The following is a 22,434-nucleotide window of genomic DNA, read 5'->3' as shown; positions in this document are numbered from 1 at the left end:
AGCTTAATGGCAATTCAAAACCTCAGTTGTCATGAAATAGTCTAATTTTTTGTGATCTGTATATATAGTTATAAGTTTTCTAGTGCCTTTCAACAAGTGACACTATTCTTGGAAAAAATCTACAATCACAAAAATTTCTTTATTATAAATCTTATAAGTGATCTTTATAACTGAAAACTTTTTAGAATAGAATGCAATTGAATGGAGCTTTCCATCCTTTCATATTTATAATAGTATAGCTTCTAATCCAAAGGCACAAGCATCTATCTCTAAATAGAAGGCCTTTGTGAAACATGGATGTATTAAAATTAGAGCTATAGTAAAAGCCTCCTTTGAATCTTGAAAAATCATTTATTTTTGAAGTTTTCATTCCAATTTGTCTTTTGATGTCAATTAAGTAAAATGAGCAACAACTTTGGAATAATTCTTGATAAATATTTAATAAAAATTAATAAATCTAAGAAAATATTACATATTCTATATTTTCTTTAAATTTTATAACTTTGTTATAACTTGAACTTTCTTTGAGTCCATCAACATACCTTCATTTGATAAAATACATCCAAAAAATTCTACTTTTAGCTGATGGAATATATATTTTTCTAATTTAGCATGTAATTTTATATCTTACAACTTAAATAAGATTAATCTCATATATTCTTTATATTCTTAAATAATCTTGGATTAAATTATGATATCATCAAAATAGTAGATAATAAATTTATTGAAGAATTCTTAAAAAATATCATTTATTAAATACTAAAATATAGCTAGAGCATTTTTTAATCCAAAAGACATGAAATTATATTCAAAATGTTTATATCTTGTTCACAATACTATCTTCTATTCATCTCTTTCTTTAATCCATACTAAATGTATATTTCACAAAGATCTATTTTAGTGTAGATCTTAGCTTGATTAAGTTTCTTCAAAAGTTCTAATATTAATAGAAATGAGTAATAATTCTTCATAATTATTTTTCTGAGGTTGCAATAATCAACACACATTTGCAAAGATTCATTTTTTCTCTTCACAAAAATATTTGTACATCTATTGGAGATTAAAAATATCACATAAAATTCTTTACAAGATTTTTGTTGATATAATCCTTCAATGTCAAAAGCTTATTTTGTGATAGGTTGTAAATTGGGCCAAGTAGTGGTTTAGTTCCTTCTTAAAGATCAACAACACAATCATACTATTGATGCTTTAGTAATATGTCAACATTCTTTTTTTAAAAGACATTTTAAAAATATTCATATTATTCTAAGATAGCTACTAGCAAGCTTGCTTTTTCACAAGTTGGAGTTGCATAAATAACAAATGGTACTTTTTTTTAATAATCTTCATAAATATCTTTATTTCTTAAAATAAGGACGTTGTTGTTGATAACTTCTTCATAGGTTTTATTCAAAGAAATTCTATAAGAAATTCAATCTTATGAAATCTCCAATCTATAGATGGATTATATCTTTTTAACCACAAAAGTTCTAAAATGATAGGATTAGATGAGAATCTAATAATATTGAATATTATTTTGCTACTATGGCTCTCAAATGATATTTCTAATAATATGATCTTATAAGTAACATTACCTAAAGATAAAAATTGACCATCTATTACCTCTACATGTATAAATTTTGACTTTTGTACTAGAGAAATTTTATGAAGTTTAAAATATTCTTCATCTAAAAAGCAAGCAAATGCTCTTGAATCTATTAAGGCATTTTTTTAAAGTTTTTGTGGGTCAAGAAATAAAGATATAATAAAGTAATGAGTAGGTTAGGCAAAGAAAGAAAAACCTTGATGAATTTGAAGAATTGAAATGTCTAGCCACACGATCCCTATTGTAGCTGAGTCTCTTTATTTTTTTTGAATGATTGCTCTCTTATCCTTGGTTATAAGTTGTTTCTTTACAAAATTCTTAAATTTTTCGCCCTCTTCATTATAATACAAATATAAACCTTGTTCAAATTAATAGACTTCGCTATAAAAGATTTAAATCATATTGCATCATTTTGCATATCTTTATTTTCAGAGTATAGAAATAATATATTTTTAAAGAAAGACAATACAAATTTCTAGTACATTGCTTTATCCCAGTCTATAAGTATTGATCTTGATAACATTGAAATAATTAATTATCATACATTACAGCTTGATTCATAGCTTCATTAAGTCTTTGAGGATGAATTTGTAATAATTATAATAGGTCTTTTACATCATTTCTTAATTTTCAATAGAATTGGCTTATAAGAGCTTGTTTATTTTAATAAGTGATATAAGCCAATTTTCTAAAATCACATGCATAAATTGATGCAAAGCATGACCTTGTTACTCATTGGACCTTGTTATGTTTTCCAAATGTCTTTGTAAGTGCTTCCAAGAAAGCTTCAAAGTTACTTAAGATTAGAGATATTTTCTCTAATAAAGAAACAAACCAAGATAAGGATTGTCTTATGAGTAAGGTTCCAACTAAACTAACTTTTGACTCTTCTATTAGATAGTGCTTAGGTTGTAGAAAAGTTACAAATTGAATTTGATTAATAAACCCTTAAAAATTGGAGTGTGCACCATCAAACTTTTTGAAAGACTAATCCAAGGTTTTTTATGTTGTTGAGTAGGTGAATTTTTTTATTAAGGTAGAGGTACCATCACTTCTTTAGATGTAGAAGCTTGAAAAAGTATTTATATCATAGGTTGAACTATTATAGGTCTTACATCATTATAAAATCTTGTAAAAATCCTTCAATTTCAGTAGTTCTACAAGATAAAGCCTTTAGTATATTCATATTAATATCTAACTTAGACTCAAAAGATTCAACTATACTAACATCTTTACTTTCAGCCATTCCAAAAATTAAAAATTAAAATTCTAAGTAATATTAGTTTAAAAGAAGATGCTTTGTAACCTCTAAAATACTTAGATGCATTCAAAAAGAGGGATAATTTACTCTCAATAAAAAAATATCAAGCTTCAATATTGATAAAAGGGCAATGTTGGAATAGAGAGAATTTGCCTTAAAAAATAGTAGGCTTCTAACTATCACTAATTTCTCAATCAAATCTTAAGATAAAATAAACACCAAGTTTATATATAAAATTATCCTTATAGAGACAATTACATTAATTTATAAGTCTTAAGTACCAAAGATCATTCAAAATGTGATAAAAATATTATAAAATCTTATATATCCTTAATATAAAAGGAAAGAATAGGATATTTAGATTATTTGTGTATAGAAATATGTAGGTGGAGTCATTTTTGGAAATTTTTTAGAATTGAAGTTAAGATGGTAGTTTATGTGGGATCTACTATGGTACCTTCTAAAAAGACTTAAAGTGGTTATTATGGTTAGGTCCACCTCTAAAATCTTCTAAAAAGGCAGTTATTTTGGTAGAGCCTATCATTAGGGACATTCTAGAAAGTTCTAGGATAGTTGAACAAAGTATAAATAAGACTAACTAAGGCTATTTAGGCATTTAGTCAAGTATGGCTTTAGACTCTTTTTCTAAGTAAAATTTGATTTTCTTGTTCCATTGTATTTGTTTCTAATTGATTTTTTTTCTTCTATTCAATTTTCTCTTTTTACTTATTATTTGTTAGGCTTTGAACTATATAGTGCATGTTAAGTTTTGGGCCACTTTTTACTTATTATTTGTTAGGCTTTGAACTATATAGTGCATGTTAAGTTTTGGGCCACTTTTTACTTATTATTTGTTAGGCTTTGAACTATATAGTGCATGTTAAGTTTTGGGCCACTTTTTACTTATTATTTGTTAGGCTTTGAACTATATAGTGCATGTTAAGTTTTGGGCCACTTTTTACTTATTATTTGTTAGGCTTTGAACTATATAGTGCATGTTAAGTTTTGGGCCACTTTTTACTTGTTAAAGTGTGAAACATCTATTGGTTGATAAGCTTTGAATTAGTTTATATTTTTTAAGGTTTAAATTAGTTTCTATTTATTAATCTTTGAACTAACTACTCTTTCTTATGTTTTAAGCACATACACGAAGGCGCATACACGGAGGTGGAAGGGAAGAGAGAAAGTAAGAGAGAAAGTGTTGGGGGAGAGGTGTTTGATGGAATTAACTCCGCTGGTGGTGGTAACGAAAATGAGGATGACATGGTGATGGATGCATGCAGGTGGTGGAGGAAATAAGACAAAGAGAAAAAGGATCAGGGAATTTTTGGATAGGTGAGAATCCGGTGCATTCCCGGGCAGTTGAACCCGACGTGAATCGAACACGCAACCTTCTGATCTGGAGTCAGACGCGCTACCATTGCGCCACGGATCCCCTGATGGAGATCTCCGAAAATTTTAAAAATATAGATCCAAAACACTACTCTCTGGAATCTCGCGACACGCGAATGACATCGGAATCTCGTCGGAATGGGTCGATGGTCCCCATCGCTGACTAGATGCTGCTCATCGTCCAGCTTCCCATCGCCTTGGCCTCTTCGTCGCACCCGGTGATCGATCACTTTTCAGTCCCTGTGCTTCTGCTTCTGCCCCTGCACCTTGTGGTGTGCGTACATTGTGCACTCGTTGGATGTCTCTCGCTATTCGCGTTTATGTCGCTGCTCTGCATGCGCTCTGGTACGCATCACATCACTCGCTTTCGTCAATCCGATCATGGTCTGAGTTGGGAACAGAGATTTAGACGTTTAAGAAGTATTACTAAATGAAATGAGTTTTGAAGTGGCTCTTGAAGACTGTTTCGGCGCATGGCTGTCACACATTGAAGATTATTGAGTGTCTGGCACTCTGTCTTTCAGATTCCATTGTCAGGTCGCTAATGTCTTGTCACATTTTGTGATGAAGATGTCAAGATTATCGAGGTTATATATGTATGATGTTAATCACAAGATTACAGAGGCCACATTTCAAGGAAGTTGTAATTATTACACACTATGTTCCACAAAAGTTGTAATTATTACACACTATGTTCCACAAAAGTTGTAATTATTACACACTATGTTCCACAAAAGTTGTAATTATTACACACTATGTGCGATCCGATATGCTCAGACTGTGAGTATGGTTTGTTAGATTTTTCTTACCAAGGTGGGGGAGATTCGCTACGTATGCAGGGAGTGCACTTGGTGATATGAGGATTTCCTCTACGTCGATTGGCAGCTGACGAGTAACGGTGAATGTTCAACTGAGCCCGCTTTTATGTCTTTCTTGACAAGGTTGTAAATAGATGTAGTGCGAGGTGAAAGTACTAAGCCTGGTATGAGAGCGATTTCAGTTGATTGTTCAATGTTGCTGTCACACTATTCTGCGGAGTCCATTGTCAGGAACCAGCTATTTGGCTGTATATATAGAGCTTTCGGATGATCTTTAATTGCAATCTTCTATAACAATGGCTTACTTCAGATGCCTACGAGCCCTCTTCGTGCTCCTTATTGCGGTTTTGCTCGTTTGTCATTGCTTTGCGCAGCCTATACTTGCGAGAAACGTTGATGTCAACAAATGTTTGGTGAGATCTACTCTTCAACTGCAGCCATTGCCATGTCTTTCGACATACTTTCTGTTGCATAGAATGAGCTGTGAACGTGTACGGTTTAATAACTGAAGTGAATGTTAGCACGGTAGAATACACTACTGTTAGAAGTTCTCTCGGAACGTCTCATCTTCCTGAGTTTGAACAATTGAATATTTTGTGGATAAGCAGCTTGCAAATGTCAAACTGCTATTAAGATCTTGATTGAAGCCACTAGTTCGAATCTGCAGATGACCTCGGAAAATGCTAAGAAGACTCAGGCATGATTAGGTGATGGATTCAAGTTTGGTCATGGACGTGGCAACTGGCGCGGGCGTGGTCGCGGGCTTGCAGGTGGCGGAGGTGGTGGTGGCGGAGGTGGTGGTGGTGGTGGAAGCAATGGCGGCGGCGGCGGTGGTGGTGGAGGAGGGGGCGGAGGCTAAGAAACGCAGAATGTTCTCATGCAGTTCTCCAGTAAAGGCCATTCTCTCATAGCGAATTGTATCATTTTTAGCTCGTACTCGTACGCGTTCACCTCGGTGGTGAACTTCATGATCTAGAATGTTCATTTTAATTGATAAGGACGAATCCGTCTACCGGTTACTCTTGCTAACTTGTTGATGTCCGTTGTAATATTACGTTCGTGATTTAGTTTTGATTGGTGTCGATGAATTCTAAACTGTATAGTATGTGTGTTATTCTTCGCTTTGGCAGCTTTGGAGTGGAATTAATATTGTGAAAAGAAGTTAAGCATGAACGGTATGAGCCTTCTGATCACGGCAACGTTCGTTTGCGTACTTGCTCACAGCCAGCATATGAGTATTACACTGCATGTAACCGTCTTGGCATAAATAGAGTGCATAGTTTATGAATACTTGATGAGAAACAACTTGCTCATCAAGGTGCGCACTGCCCACTGTTTGAGTATCAAACCTTTTTATTACTTAATCCAAGGCTCGTCCAGGTTATGGCACAGCAGGAGCTTTGATTACGCTTCCCACTTTCTGAATTGATTTGGCATGAAAGACCTGGTGAGCACAATAAAGAGGGCGTTCCTTCAACTGCAAGGGAGTCATGGGCTCCTTCACTTGGAACAACAACACTGGTCAAGGATCCCACTCAACTCTAACTTTCCATCAACAACGCTTTCAACTAGGACTTGAAGCTTAAATTTTACGTCATAAAACTAAAGCATTCATAATGAGAGGAAAAATATGGACCTAAAGCACGTCAAAACCGTGATTATTACAGTTTGTAGTTAGTTGAGAATTGTGCATATGATTTGCCATGGAGGATAAGATACAAATAGTTTCACAAAAGTTAATTAAATTCCAAACAGTATGACAAATAAAGAACATAAAAACTTGTAAAAAATAAATATTCTAATGTTCAGTACTAGATCAATCGAGTTTAGACATTCAGTTATCTTATCCTTAGACACCAGATGTCAACGACACTGGATGCCTTCCATCATAGCTTTGCTTCTTCGTAAGTCATCGAGATAGCCACGTGTCGGCCGTAGTTACCTTTCAATGCCCTTTCTGCTTCCAGCTGCTCGGGAATTCCAAGTTCAGCGCTGCATTTTCTCTGTTGCCGTTCACGTAGGAGATCGAGACCAGGTGATGGCTTTCCAGATTGGCTCATTGCAGGGTAAGATCAGATTTGCAGATGCCATTCCAATGTTGGAAACTCCTCGTGAAGTATCTTTTCACAGTTCTGGCAACCCTTCGCGAGCAGTAAAACTTTCTATTTAGAACTACAAGTTTCCTTCGTGTTCGGTCAATGCTTTCACAAATGGCACATGCCAGTTGTCTGTGGTCGCTGTATACGTGGATAGCGATGCCAGTCGACGCTGGTAAATTTCTACTTCAATCTACAGCATCTACATCTGCACAAGTGCTGCCACGGCGAGATTTTCCAAATGCTGTCCGCAGTCGTGTGTGGAGGGAACCTGGAGGTGGCATCTCTTAACTGCATTCTGAATCGGCAAAGCTTGGTAGTTTCCCAATTAGCGAAGATTTTCATACATCGCAACACGCCAAGTATTCGGGGACCACGGTCAGCAATTCTTACACCAGCACTTTTCAGCTGCGGAGGCGACTTTCTTTGTTTCGGAAACAGCAGTTGAAGGTTCGGGGTATGAATTCACTGATATATATTTGGAAAGTTTGACCCTGGTGTATCTGTATTTAAGTTGTCGTTGCAGCCGCCAGTCCATACCATTGCTTGAATCTAATTTTCTTGGCAGCCATGGGACTCTACAAGAATGCTTGTGTTCTTTCGAGCTTTGCGACACTGCTTCTGATTCTTCATTTCTTTGCAACACAATCCCTGGCTCGGCCTTTGGGAGAGACGTCAGAAAAGGTCGAACCGCAGGAGGCAACTCAACAAGTCATCCTTGGTGTCGTATGCTCGTAATCTTTGTGAATGTGAATCTCGAGTCATTTACATAAAATTCGCAGTCTAGCGTTAACACGTTGATGGTTTTGGAACTGCTCCATTTGCAGGCAACCAACGTTGTCGCAGAGACGCAGGGATTCGGTAAATGGGACTGGGGCGAAGGTAGAGGTGGACGGGGTGGGGACAGATTTGGTCGGGGCAGAGGAGGCGGATGGAGGGACCGGGGAGGGGGCGGTGGCGGTGGAGGAGGTGGTGGGGGGGATGAAGGAGGCGGTGGAGGAGGTGGTGGAGGGGATGAAGGAGGCGGTGGAGGAGGTGGTGGAGGGGATGAAGGAGGCGGTGGAGGAGGTGGTGGAGGGGATGAAGGAGGCGGTGGAGGTGGTGGAGGAGGCGGAGGCGGTGGTGGAGGCGGTGGTGGGGGTGGGAAGTAATCGCGCACTGGTATCACTAAGAGCACTACATTGCACTGGATGCCACTGACTTCTTCACTGGTCTTCGAGGTGCAATCAGCTTTAGTGTCTGCGAATCTATCGTCGTGTTTCTCTCCGATCCATTCATTACTATGCGCTTGCTGTTGTTTTGTTATCACATACTCGCTGAGAGTACAAGAATGTCTACTTGTTGATTTGTACCACAGCAGTAAGGTGCTTAATGGGCTAAGAAAAGACCTCCAGCAAATTTTGGAGTTATTTGTGGGATTTGAACCCTACAAAGTTTGCTGAACTGAATGGATTAACTGTCTTTTCGCCAATTCATTGGCAATCTGTTGTGAGGAGTACAAGCTAGATATTGGAGACTCATTGGAAATATTATATAGCACTAGTTTGAATATATATATATATATATATATATCATAAATCGTCTACTCTTGATAGTGGTGTAAATAGTGTTGTAGTCTTATAAGTTGTGTGGATTTGAGTTATAGAATAATCTGGCTACTAGAGTTTGTATTTCCAATTCTAAGCTCTTGTATTTTAGAAATATGTTTTTAAATAAAAATCAGTGTGCATTGAATTATTTACCAGTGTAATATTATATATATATATATATATATATATAATAAAACTTTGTATCTACTCGGAAGAATGAGTTATGTTTTTGAATGCCTCATGTACACAAGGTTGTTGTCAAAATATTACCGTTGATAAGTTTAGCAATTACGACACTTCAAAGTACAGGGGAGATAATAGAAACTACATCCATTACAAACATTAATGCCTCTATATCAACATTATCAACAAATTATTTTCCAATCATGAATCATGTTTTTCTATGAAGTTTATGCAATTATGTTTTTCAAGCTTGAAAAAACAACCTATTATTGTGGATAGAAGTAGTTCTCAACAGAAATAAGACCTTTCACTCTTGTTCAAGATCACATCGTTCGGATTAATAACTACAAGTTGAATCCACCATTCGTCTCCAATCTTTTCACCACTCTAAAATTACATTCACCTAAAGTTTATGCGAGTTAAAATTGTTAAATCTACATGCCTTTCATACTGGGATTATTTCAAATACTATCAGCAATACAAATGATCAGCAATACAAATGATAGAACCACAAAAATCTTGTAACAAAGCAAACTATGGACTCGAATCTATTTATATCTTTAAGTGTAAAAAGTATAAAGATTATTGCATAGGACTTTACAATCCTTTTTTAAGCAAGCAGGTTCGGTTGGATACATCATCAGATTTGCTAGTGGACTTAGATACCAACTAACATGGATTTTTTTAGAAGCAAATCTTTGGTCATCTTTGAATGCTATTCACGGTTGTATGTGAGGGAGCTAGCCTTGGTCACAAACCTTGAGGTTTCTTATTGCTCCACGCAAGTGGATATGGATTCATGAGTATAAGCTATAATGCAAATTGTTGATTAGAAACTTGGTAGAAATATATTGAATTTACATAAACTTCCATCTTAATTCAACTTCGCTTTGTGTAAACAATTGTGGTTGTTTACTTATTGAATTTTTGAGATGTAAGGACTCTAATTATCATGGATATATATATTTACTATATTATTTATTTGTATGATTAAGTAAAAGTAGATAAAAGTAGATTAATTTTATAATATATGCTAGAAAAGCTTTCTAGAAGCTTTATAGATGCTACTTTGACTTTACATGTGTTTGTAGTTGATTGGTACGATAGGAACTTAGTCAATAAGTTAACATGGTGTTGATAGCTTGTAGAACAAGTTAACCATGTGGCGTACATATAAAAAACTTCCCTTGTAAGTTAAGATATGTGTCTTACAAAGTCAATACGTTCTAGAGGTCCTATAGGATATTGCCACGTAGCTCCTAATTAAGAGTATATATGGAGGTAAGAATGAAGAAGGCTTCACTCTTGTCATCGCCTTTCTAGTCATTAGTCTTGTTTCAAGACTCTCTAATCTTCTTGTCTTTGGCAATAGCCATTCTATTCCTTAGTCTTGTTTCAAGACTCAATAGTCTTCTTGTCTTTGGTAGTAGCCCTTCTATTTTAATATTACATAAACTTTGAGTGATTATTTAGTCTTTCAATCATCACAAGAGTGTATTAACATTTTAGTTCTTTGAGGTTCATGTCCTTGACAATTTCATAAGAGTGCTAACTTTTTGTTTTTATTTTGTTTTAGAAGTGAGTGGATTATTTCACGTCTATTATTGTATTTTGAAGGTTGTAGATTACCTATCTTTAAACAAAATATTTAGTTTCCTAACACCAATTTTTTTTCCTTAAAGAGAGCTGATTATTCTTCTTTGTGGAAATTTTCATTTGATATTAGAGGTTGTCAACTACCTTCTTTTAATTTAACTTGTGGATTTATTAAGCTATTTGAAATGGAAGAAAAAATCATGGATGCTATACTTAGTAGAAGTGAGAATAAATTTGCAACTATTGTTGATTTTTACAAACTTGTCAACACTCTTAGAGTAAAAATTTCATGTATCATCAATGCCAACCATGGAAATGTTAATCGTATACCTATGGAAGAAGTTCAAAACCTACAACAAGAAGTTGTAGAATTAAAGAAGGAAGTAAATCAAACTCACAACCAAATCTAGGAATTTTTGCTTCTACAAATACAACATAGATACGAATTAGTATGTCAAATAAGTTTGATGGAACAAAATCAAAATTTCAATGATTTTTGTAACATGTCAAGCTCTATTTAAGATTGCTTTCCTTCTAATAATCTAATAGATTTATTCAAGTTGGATTCATATGCACACTTCTACCTAGAAGTGCTTTCTTTTTATTTGTACCTTTAATGGAAAAGGATTTGCAACTCTTTTATAATTTGAATTCATTATTTGAAGTATTTACAACTACATTCAAAGAAAGTAATAAAAAAAAGAGTAGTAGAGACCAAGCTCTTATCTTTACGACAAAGATCATAATCAGCTATCATATATTTTGCTAAATTCCAAAATATTCCTTGTGAAATGGACTAAAATGATAAAGCCTTTATCAATCAATTTAAATATAGATTGAAGGATAATATCAAGGATTTGTTATTCATAATGCTAAAGGTACAATTATTGGAATAATTTATTACTCAATCTATTACATGCGACAATTGACTATTTGAAAGGCATAAAAAATAAAGACTTGGCTGAAGAAGAAAAAGTCTAATAATGCAGCAATTTCCAAATTTTTATAAACTTATTCATTAAGGCAAGAACCAATATAAATTGATACAATACGTTTTAAATCCTTCATAGAGTAGGATAAAAATTGATGTAGTCAAGAGGGTTTGTACTTATATTGAGGAAAAGATAAGCATATTGCTCAACATTATCTAAAGAAGCAATGCAATCACAAATTAAAGAGCACAATTACCAAATAAGACAATGTATCAAAAAACAAGTTTTTCCAATTACAATAGAGATCATGTGGTTGGAATCATGTGAAAAAATTAATAAAGGTCTTATTCTCTCTTTAGATCCTTCACCTTCTTTTATAATAGATGTCTGTTTAGGACCTAAAAATGACAAAGTGTTAGGGACATATTCCTTAGAACTTTCTAGAGAGAAGTTTCTAGAACCTTCTAGAAAACAAGCCTCTGGAACCTTCTAGAAGAGAAGCCTCTGGAACCTTTTAGAGAGAAGTTTCTAGAAGCTTCTAGAAAGGAAGTCTCTGGAACCTTCTAGAAGAGAAGTTTCTAGAAACTTCTAGAAAGGAATCCCCTGGAACTTTCTAGAAGCTTCCTAGTTAATAGAAGTAGCTCGAGAAGTTTCTAGAACCTTCTAGAAAGTAAGCCTCTGGAACCTTCTAGAAGCTTCCTAGTTAATAGAAGTAGCTCGAGAAGCTTCCTAAGTAGGAGTATATATAGGGATCGAGGCTGAAGAGTTCTTCAGTCTCGACAACACATCTCTTGGAGTTCTAGCTCATCTTTCTGGTGTTGTTCTTGTACTCATCTGTTTAATCTAGTTCTGTCACTTCTTCTTGAACTTCTTGTTAGATTTCAAGTCTGTATTTTGTGTCCGTGACAGTTTGTCGAGACTACACTAACTTGAGATATCAGAGCTAGTTCTTTCTTAGTAGAGTGTGGATTACCCCTCTACTTGAAGGTATACTAGCATTTTTTAGAGGTTGTGGATTACCCTCCTCTAAATTGATACTTATTCTGTTACAATATTGGAGTCTTATTCTTCTTGGAGAGAGTGGATTATCCCTCTTCTTGAAATTGTTAAGGCGTTTTATAGGTTGTGGGTTACCCTCCTATAAACCAATATTGCCTCTTATAGGGTCATTTTTGTCCTTCTTTTAGAATGGCCGGAGGTCAAGACATTAGTATGACAGAAAGTTCGGAGTCTAAGTTAGATGCTATTATGAATGCCCTTGCTACGTTATCACAAAGAACTGCAGAGATTGAAAGAGTGGTGGCAAGGCTTCATAATGATGGAGTATCTGGGATAGCACAATCTAAACTACACCAGCCTCAAATTTCGGCACTTAGAGAAACAACTTTACCTCAGGTTCGACAAGAACCACTAGTTCTACAACATAAAGAGCCTCGAGTTAGCCTTCCAGATAAGTTTCATGGAATACGTTCCAAGTTTCGAGGATTCGTCAATCAAATCATGTTGATAACACTTTTACAGCCCGAACGATATCCAACGGAGGAGTCACGTGTTGGGCTTGTTGGAACCTTACTTACGGGACAAGCCCTATCATAGTTTGCTCCTTTGTTTGAGAAACGATCATCCATATTAAACAACTTCAAAACCTTTTTGGAAGCATTTGCGGAAGCATTTGGTGAACACGATAAGGTTCGATGGGCTACAACAAAGATCCGGTCGCTACGACAAGGGATGCGTTCTACATCAGTCTATGCTTCAAATTTCAGGCAATTAGTATGCGACATCAATTGAGATGAAGAAGCGTTGATGAGTCAATTCTATTGGAGTTTAAGAGATGATGTGAAGGATTTGGTGTTAACTCTTCCTGATCCACGAACGCTCAATGAAGCCATTAGCCAAGCTGTGAAGTGCGATAATCGCCTATTCCAACGTCGCCAAGATCAAAGCTCAAGACAACATACAATTCGCCATGCTCCAACTATATCGGCAAGCGGTGTGAATTCGCATTCAGAGGTGGAAGACATGCAAATTGATACGGTACGTATCAAATCTCTTACTATAGAAGAAAAAAAGCGACGTATGGAGGAAAATTTATGCTTGTATTGCGGTGGAGAGGGCCACAAAGTCGAAAACAGCCCCAAAAAGCAAAATCAAGGCATAGTCAAGACTAGGGGAGTATTTTTTCAGGAAAACGAGGATACCCAGCCACAGTAGGAACCGTGCGGTTGGACAATGAAATATCCCAACAACAATCAGGTTCCTTTCTTTCTGCCCAACCTGCACTTTGTTTTACAATCCCTCTGTTTATCGGCCCTCAAAAACTGAGAACCTTAGCACTACTAGACTCAGGAGCATCTGCTTGTTTTTTAGACGAAGAATTTGTAAAGCGTCATAAGATCCCTTTAGTACAAAAATCAAAACCTGTTCATGTTGAGGTCATAGATGGGCGACCTTTATTATCTGGTAGCATCACCCATGAATCAAAACCTATAGAAGTAACGTTTAAAGACCATAGTAGTCATATTATTTTTAATATTATTAGAACCCCATCAAATCCTATTATTCTTGGTCTTTCTTGGTTGAAAAAACATAATCCATTGATAGATTGGAGGTTGCGGAAGATAACTTTTCCCACAAAACCACCCAAGAAAAAACCTAGTAAAAAACCTCGAAAAAAGAAATCCTTATTCATTGGAGCAAGAGCGTTTATAAGATCATCTAAGGAAGGCACTCCATTTGTCATTTATGCGGCTCCAACTACCGAGGAGAAGATCTCAACAGCAAGTATACCAGAGCAATATAAGGATTTTGAAGACGTGTTTCAAAAGAAGAACGCCGACATACTACCGGAATACCAACCATATGATTGTGCCATAGACTTGCAAGAAGGAGCACAACCACCTTTTGGCCCAATCTACAATCTATCGCAAACAGAGTTGGCAGAGTTACGAAAGTACATTGACGAGAATCTAGCCAAGAACTTCATTCGTCATTCAAAATTATCAACTGGAGCACCCATCTTATTTGTGAAGAAGAAAGATGGATCATTACGGATGTGTGTGGACTATCGAGGCCTCAACAAGGTAACAAAGAAAAATCGTTACCCATTACCCTTGATTTCTAGTCTCTTACAATAACTTGGACGTGCGAAGATCTTTACAAAAATTGATCTAAGGGGAGCTTATAATCTCGTACGAATCAAGGAAGGAGATGAGTGGAAGACAGCATTCCGTACAAGGTATGGTCATTTCGAATATAATGTCATGCCTTTTGGTCTTACCAATGCTCCAGCGGTTTTCCAACATATGATGAATGACATCTTTCGAGAACACCTCGATGATTTTGTTGTCATCTACTTGGACGATATTCTAATATTCTCTAAAAAAGAGGAAGAGCATGAGGAGCATGTTCGTTTGGTCTTGGAGAAACTACGCAAGCGAGGACTATATGCCAAATTAGAAAAATGCTTATTTCACCAGACCGAGATGGAATTTTTGGGGTTCATTGCGACTACAGAAGGTTTGAAGATGGACCCCAAGAAAGTAGAAGCAATCATGTCTTGGGAGGTTTCGAAGACGGTTAGAGACGTACAATGCTTTCTTGGTTTTGCTAACTTCTATCGGATCTTCATCAAGAATTATTCTCAAGTTGCTGCTCCTCTCACTCGATTAACATGCAAGGATAAGTTGGAATGGGGACCTTTGGTGGAGAAGGCGTTTCAAGATTTGAAGACAGCATTTACTACAGCTCCAATTTTGGTACATCCAGACTTTATAAAGGCCTTCTATTTAGAAACTGATGCTTCAGATTTTGCTTTGAGAGTTGTGCTTTCACAAATGAGTGAAGATAAGAAGGTCCATCTAGTTGCATTCTATTCTCGGAAGTTCTCTGCTGCTGAAATCAATTATGAGATCCACAATAAGGAACTTCTTGCTATAGTGGATTCTTTCGAAGAATGGCGTCACTTTCTTGAAGGAGCTGCACATCCAGTAACCGTATATACGGATCACAAGAATTTGGAGTATTTCATGATGGCTTGAGTTTTAAATCGGCGTCAAGTTCGGTGGAATATGTTGCTATCTAGATTCGATTTTGTTATCACTTATCGACCTGAAAGGCAGCAAGGACTATCCGATGCTTTATCAAGGAGATCGTATCTTGCACCAAAGGCTGGAGAAGCAGCGTTTGATCAACAATGTATAACGTTATTGAAGCCAGAGAGATTTCAACTTTGTGCTATTATTGTATCATTTGATGCTGACTTCCTAAACCAGGTATGTGCTATGACCATTAAAGATTCAGTAGCCATTGATTTCAAGCAACGTACCAATGACGACAAGTTCAAGGTGGAGGAAGATCTTTTATACTTTGAAGAGCGATTGTACATTCCAAAAGGACTAGCACGACTCCGAGTTCTTCAATCTCGCCATGATTTTCTAGCTGTGGGACATTTTGGATTCAACAAGATCTTGGAGCTTATTTCCCAAAATTTTTGGTGGCCCCAAATGTGGAAGGATGTGAAAGATTTTTTCCTCTCTTGTGACATCTGTTCAAGATCTAAGAATCCTCGGCATCGCCCTTATGGACTTCTACAGCCATTGCCAATTCCACGTCGACCATGGTCTTCAATTTCTATGGACTTCATCACAGACTTGCCATCATCAAACTCATTTGACAGCATCTTTGTCGTGGTAGATCGGCTTACGAAGATGGCACACTTTGTTCCTTGTAAGAAGACATCGTCCAGTGAAGTCACAGCAAGACTCTTTCTCGATAATGTGTATCGATATCATGGACTACCAGATGATATCATATCAGATCGAGGTACCCAGTTCGTGTCAAAGTTTTGGAGATCTCTCTTTGGAATATTGAAGGTGGATATCAAGCTTTCTTCAGCTTTTCATCCTCAAACTGATGGCCAAACGGAATGGGTGAACCAAGTCTTGGAGCACTACTTACGATGCAGCATCAACTATCAACAAGACGATTGGAATGCATATCTATCGCTAGCCGAGTTTGCATATAACAACACCCTCCATGCGTCGACTCAACAAACACCATTCTTTTCCAACTATGGATATCATCCGAAGCTTGATTTATTGAGTCCGTCAACAAATAACAATCCAGCAGCTGAAGGATTTGCGAAGCAACTATCAGAGCTTCAAACTGTGTTGAAGCTTCAATTACAATCCGCTCAAGAATCCTATAAGACGTCTGCAGATAGATTTCGGAATCCAGCACCTACTTTCAAAGTTGGAGATAAAGCCTGGCTTCTTCGATGAAATATCAAGACCAAGCGACCATGTGATAAGTTGGACTATCGAAGATTGGGACCATTTATCATCCAGAAGCAAATTAATCCAGTGGCATACCGGCTGGAGTTACCGGCTTCTATGAAGGTACATCCAGTCTTTCATGTTTCTCTGTTGAAACCTTATCGAGAGTCATCTTTTCCTGGAAGAGTGCAATGTCCGCCATCTAGTATTGAAATCGAGAACCACGAAGAATACGAGGTTGAAAAGGTATTGGATTCACGGCGAAGGTGGAGAAAGTTAGAATATCTTGTTCATTGGTGCGGCTATGACATTAATGAGCGAACGTGGGAGCCAACTGAAAATCTTACGAATGCGCCACAAAAGGTACAGGAGTTTCATCAACGACATCCCGATAAACCTAAATCAATTCGATGATAGCTTCTTTCTGAAGCTTGTTCTCCCAACAATATAAGAAAAGGGGAGAGCACCAGCAAAATTCATAGTTGATGTAGTTATTTTCTCCAAGATAGATCGTAGTTTGGTCTTTTGATATGGATAGCCAAGAGATAGATACTATGCCAGTCAGAGTGTCGCAACCGAGTAGCTCACGAAGGTGACCCCGAGATGAAGAACTACATGTACCACGACGACGATGGAAGATACCGAGTAACCGATCACTGGTGATCGTATTTGAGATCGAGCCTGCTTACGATGGTCAACCAGAAGGCGTGTTTGCAGGACAATTTCACAATGAGGACACGGAAGTTCATGCTTGGTCAGAAGTCGAAGGCGTGGGCCACTACCGTTGGCTTCAAGGGTCGATGAACCACTTGCCTCGTGAACAACAGTTGGAGTTCATAGCAGAAGTTATGCGACAAATCTTCATTTTCTTGCGTTGGTACTGATCAACAACATTGCTTCTCAGAGACCTCGAAGCTAAAGGAGGGGGTGATATTAGGGACGTATTCCTTAGAACTTTCTAGAGAGAAGTTTCTAGAACCTTCTAGAAAACAAGCCTCTGGAACCTTCTAGAAGAGAAGCCTCTGGAACCTTTTAGAGAGAAGTTTCTAGAAGCTTCTAGAAAGGAAGTCTTTGGAACCTTCTAGAAGAGAAGTTTCTAGAAACTTCTAGAAAGGATTCCCCTGGAACTTTCTAGAAGCTTCCTAGTTAATAGGAGTAGCTCGAGAAGTTTCCAGAACCTTCTAGAAAGTAAGCCTCTGGAACCTTCTAGAAGCTTCCTAGTTAATAGAAGTAGCTCGAGAAGCTTCCTAAGTAGGAGTATATATAGGGATCGAGGCTGAAGAGTTCTTCAGTCTCGACAATACATCTCTTGGAGTTCTAGCTCATCTTTCTGGTGTTGTTCTTGTACTCATCTGTTTAATCTAGTTCTGCCACTTCTTCTTGAACTTCTTGTTAGATTTGAAGTCTGTATTTTGTGTCCGTGACACAAAGTCTTTGCATTATTAGATTCAAGAGCCTCAATCTATTTTATAGACAAAGGATTTATCAAATAATAAAAAATATCTTTAGTTAAGACAACTAAATCCATACATATAGAAGTCATAAATGGTCATTTATTATCTTTTAGAGACATTATTCATGATACTATTCTTTTAGATGTAACAATTAAAGATCATAATAGTATAGTAGTATTTAATATAATAAGATCTTCTTTTAATCTAGTTATTTTAGGATTATCATGGTTAAAAAAATATAATCCTTAGATAGATTGGATTTTTCATAACCTTAATTTTTTTTTGTAGTTTAATCTAAAATTCTCATAGTGAAGTAAAAATAGATAAGCCTAATATATCCAAATCCTTATTGATAGATACAAGAGCTTTTATGCATGCAATAAAAGAAGGACCATCTTTTGCTATATATGCCACATCCATTTTTGATAGTAGAGAGACATCAAGTGGTATTCTTAACTAATATTATGATTTTTAAGATATTTTTGAAAAAAAAATATAGATATTCTTCTATAGCATCGATCCTATGATTGTACAATTGATCTATAAGAAGAAACTCAACCACCATTCAAACCAATCTATAGCTTATTGCAAAATAAGTTGGCTAAATTAAAAGAATACATTAGCAAGAACTTGACTAAGAACTTCAAATGCCACTTATAATCTCTAATAGGAGCTCCTATCTTATTTATGAAAAAAAAAAAATTGATCTTTGTGGATGTACATTGACTATCAAGGATTTAACAAGATCACCATTAAAAATAGGTATTTCTTACTTTTGATTTTATGACTTCTTGACTAAATCAAGCAAAGATCTATATAAAAATAGATCTATAAAAAATATACAATCTAATATGTATTAAAGAAGGAGATGAATAGAAGAGTGCTTTTTGAACTAGGTATGGATATTTCAAATATAATGTCATGCCTTTTAGACTCATGAATGTACTAACTGCTTTTCAATATCTCATGAATGATGTCTTTTTTAGGTTTTTTGATGGTTTTATTATTTGTTATTTAAATAATATTCTAATATACTTTAAGAATATAGAAGAATATGAACTTCATATTTATTGTATATTATAAAAACTTAAAGATGTAGGATTATATGCAAAGATAAAAAAGTGTATATTCTACACTACTTAAGTTGATTTTCTAGAGTACATTATTTCCAACAAAGGATTAATGATAGATCTTAAGAATGCATAGACTATCATACATTGAAAGAATCCAAAAATAATTAAAGATGTATAATATTTTTTGAAATTTTTCAATTATTATCAAAACTTTATCAAGATCTTTTCTCAAGTTGCAAATCTTCTTACACATCTAATATGTAAAGATAAACTTGAGTACAACAAAGAAGCAGAAATATCTTTTGAAGCCTTAAAGATAACATTTATTTTTGCACTAATTTTATATTGTGTCAATTTTTCTAAAATATTCTTCATAGAAAAAAATGTATCAAAATTTGCTATGGATGTTTTTTTATCACAAATAGAAGCAAATAATAAGCTCCACCTAATTGCTTTTTATTTCATAAATTTTTTAGGAGCTGAGATTAACTACAATATCTATGACAAAGAGCTTCTTGCAATTGTGGATTTATTTCAAGAATAATATCATTATCTAAAAGGCACTTCTAATCCAATTATTATATATACAAATTACAAGAATCTTGATTACTTCATATTGGAATATATTTTGAATTATTGCCAAGTCCATCAGTGTGTGTCTTTATGAAGATATGATTTCAAGATCAGCTATAGATCTAGAAAACAATAAGGTTTGTCAAATGTCCTTTTTAAATATTCTTATTTTGTACCAAAAGAAAGAGATGTAACTTTTGATCAACAAAAAATGATTCTCTTGAAGCTAGAGCATTTTCATTTTTGAGCAATAAAATCAAAATTGACTATTGATTCAATCTTTATTAAGTAAATTTAATCAAGTGTGTCCTTTGATCCTCTTGTTTATGATATTAAGAATAATTCTTTTAAGTCTCATGATACTTCCAAGTTTGAATTTAAGAATAATCTATTCTACTTCGAAGAATAATTATATATTCTAAAAGGTAAAGCTTATTTACGTATTCTTTGAGTTTGTCATGACTTTTCAATAGTTGGATATTTTGGATATAACAAAATTTTAGAGCTAATATGTAGGGATTTTTGGTGGCCTCAAATATAAAAAGAAATCATAGACTTTGTACAAACATATAATATTTATTCAAGATTCAAAACTCTTTTTCATCAATCTTATAAACTTCTTCAGCTATTAACTATTTTAGAACAAACATGGTCTTTTGTTTCTATGGATTTTATCATGAATCATCCAATCTCAAGTTTGTATGATTTTATATTTGTGATCATAGATTTTTTTATCAAGATGGCATATTTTGTACCATATATAAAATCTATCACAAGTGAAGAAATGACTAAGGTTTTTTTTGACAACATCTATCACAATCATAGATTATCTAAACTTATTATATTAGATAGAAAAATTCAATTTATATCAAGATTTTAGAGAATCCTTTTTAAAATATTAAAAATAAATATAAAAATCTCTTTGGATTTTTATCCTCAAATGAATATATAAATAAAATGAATGAATCAAGTTCTAAAGTAATATTTGAGTTGTACTATTAATTATCATCAAGATAATTAGAAAACTCTTTTGCCATTGGCATAGTTTGCATACAATAAATTAGTACATTCTTCTACTCAACATACACTTTTTTTTGCCAATTATGGTTATCATCTATAATTTGATACTTTAGACTTTGTAAAATTTGATAATCCTATGGCAAAAGATTTGGCAAATTATTTTTCAAATCTACATGCAATAATGAAGGCACAATTAAAGGAAGCTCAAGAATGACAAAAGATTAATGTCGATGCCTATTGCAAGGAACAACCACAATTCAATATGGATGATAAGTTATGGCTACTTCATTGCAATATCAAGACTACTTACCATTGTGATAAGTTGGACTATTGTAGGCTTAAATATTTTCCTATTAGTAAACAAGTCAATCTTGTTGCTTATTGATTATATCTATAAGAATTTCTAAAGATTCATTCTATATTCTATATGTTTTTTTTTGAGTCATATAAAATAATGAATATCTTGGAAAGAAGACAAATGTCACCTCTTCCTATAGAAGTAGATAATAATCAAAAATTTGATGTAGAAGAAGTTTTAGATTTAAGGCGATGCCAAAATAAGTTAGAATATCTTGTTCATTAGTATAGATATAAATTAGTGAATACACATGAAAGCCAAAAAAGAATCTTACAAATGCAACAAAGAAGATTGAGGTTTTTCATTGATGACATCCATCAAAATCAAGATGGAGAATAATAAATATTTGCTATAAAAAAAACAAAATCTAAAAAAGATAGTATTCTATCTTCTATTTTTGTTTGGTACTTTTGTGCATTTATAACCCTAAAAAAAGAGAGAACCAATAATTTGCAAATTCAACTCAAGAGCTATCACTTACTGACTTATTGGATGAAATATTGTGATTTTCTTAACCTTTAAGAGGATATAATTAAGATGAAGATCCTCAAGAACAACATGTCCTTCCTTAAAGAAATGATGAGATATAATGTATTTGGTATTATAACCTTAGAAGAGACTCTTTATATTTGATAATTTTATTAGAGATTAGAAAAATTCCTAACGATATTCTAAATGTTATATTTGAAGGAAGTTTTACAAGCTTTAATAACAATTAAATAATAGGGTGGTCTTTCTGCCTTCATATGAGACACTATTGATGGCTAAAAGGACCTATCAAATATCTTTAAAGAAAACAAAGGTCAAAGTACGTAGAAAATATAATTTGCCACATCTTAAATTTTTTCAACATATGATGATTGCCTCTGATAGAACTTGTTCTTAGAAGGTGATGTAAAATTATAAAAATACATATTTATTATAATATTTATTTATATGATTAAATAAAATTAGGTAAAAATAAATTTATTTCATAATATTTTTTAGAAAAACTTCTTAGAAGCTTCATAGACATAGTTATGACTTTACATGTCTTTGTAATTAATTAATACAATAGAAACTTGGTCAATAAATTAACCACATGTTGGTAGCTAATGGAAAAAGCTAATTATATGGTGTATATATAAAAAACATGCCTTGTAAGTTAAAATATGTGTCTCGTAAAGTCTACATATTTTGTAGGTCCTATGAAATGTCGCTACATATC

At 34.5% G+C, this 22,434-nt stretch overlaps 1 protein-coding gene, 1 long non-coding RNA gene and 1 other non-coding gene across 9 annotated transcripts; 2 read left to right on the top strand and 1 right to left on the bottom strand.

Moving 5' to 3' along the window:
• The first annotated feature begins 4,209 nt into the window (after positions 1 to 4,209).
• LOC149988137 (uncharacterized) lies at positions 4,210 to 6,106 on the top strand. 7 transcript variants are annotated; one of them, XR_016505465.1, is made up of 4 exons: positions 4,210 to 4,604; positions 5,099 to 5,157; positions 5,452 to 5,490; positions 5,745 to 6,106. It is a non-coding gene; the product is annotated as an uncharacterized LOC149988137 (long non-coding RNA). The 7 variants fall into 7 exon arrangements; XR_016505466.1 differs by having other exon boundaries at positions 5,732 to 6,106; XR_016505463.1 differs by having other exon boundaries at positions 5,058 to 5,157.
• TRNAW-CCA (transfer RNA tryptophan (anticodon CCA)) lies at positions 4,231 to 4,302 on the bottom strand. Its single transcript has one exon. It is a non-coding gene; the product is annotated as a tRNA-Trp (tRNA).
• A 1,580-nt stretch (positions 6,107 to 7,686) lies between the features above and the next one.
• On the top strand, positions 7,687 to 8,324 carry LOC149988136 (uncharacterized). The gene is made up of 2 exons (XM_090253990.1): positions 7,687 to 7,857; positions 8,001 to 8,324. Exons 1-2 carry the CDS (start codon positions 7,744 to 7,746, stop codon positions 8,322 to 8,324), a joined length of 438 nt encoding a protein of 145 aa, XP_090110116.1. The 5' UTR covers positions 7,687 to 7,743.
• The last annotated feature ends 14,110 nt before the right edge of the window (positions 8,325 to 22,434 follow it).

This window comes from Physcomitrium patens, chromosome 11, assembly GCF_059467195.1.
Source record: "Physcomitrium patens ecotype Gransden chromosome 11, ASM5946719v1, whole genome shotgun sequence".
NCBI classification, from domain to species: domain Eukaryota; kingdom Viridiplantae; phylum Streptophyta; class Bryopsida; order Funariales; family Funariaceae; genus Physcomitrium; species Physcomitrium patens.
Note: the sequence above shows the minus strand (reverse complement) of the source record. Positions and strands in the feature narration are given on the sequence as shown.

What these genes read in the sequence shown, in the direction of transcription:
- LOC149988136 (XM_090253990.1), top strand. Translation starts at nt 7,744, where the DNA reads ATGGGACTCTACAAGAATGCTTGTGTTCTTTCGAGCTTTGCGACACTG. An exon ending in TGGGAGAGACGTCAGAAAAG is followed by an intron (nt 7,858 to 8,000) that starts GTCGAACCGCAG and finishes CTCCATTTGCAG; the next exon opens with GCAACCAACGTTGTCGCAGA.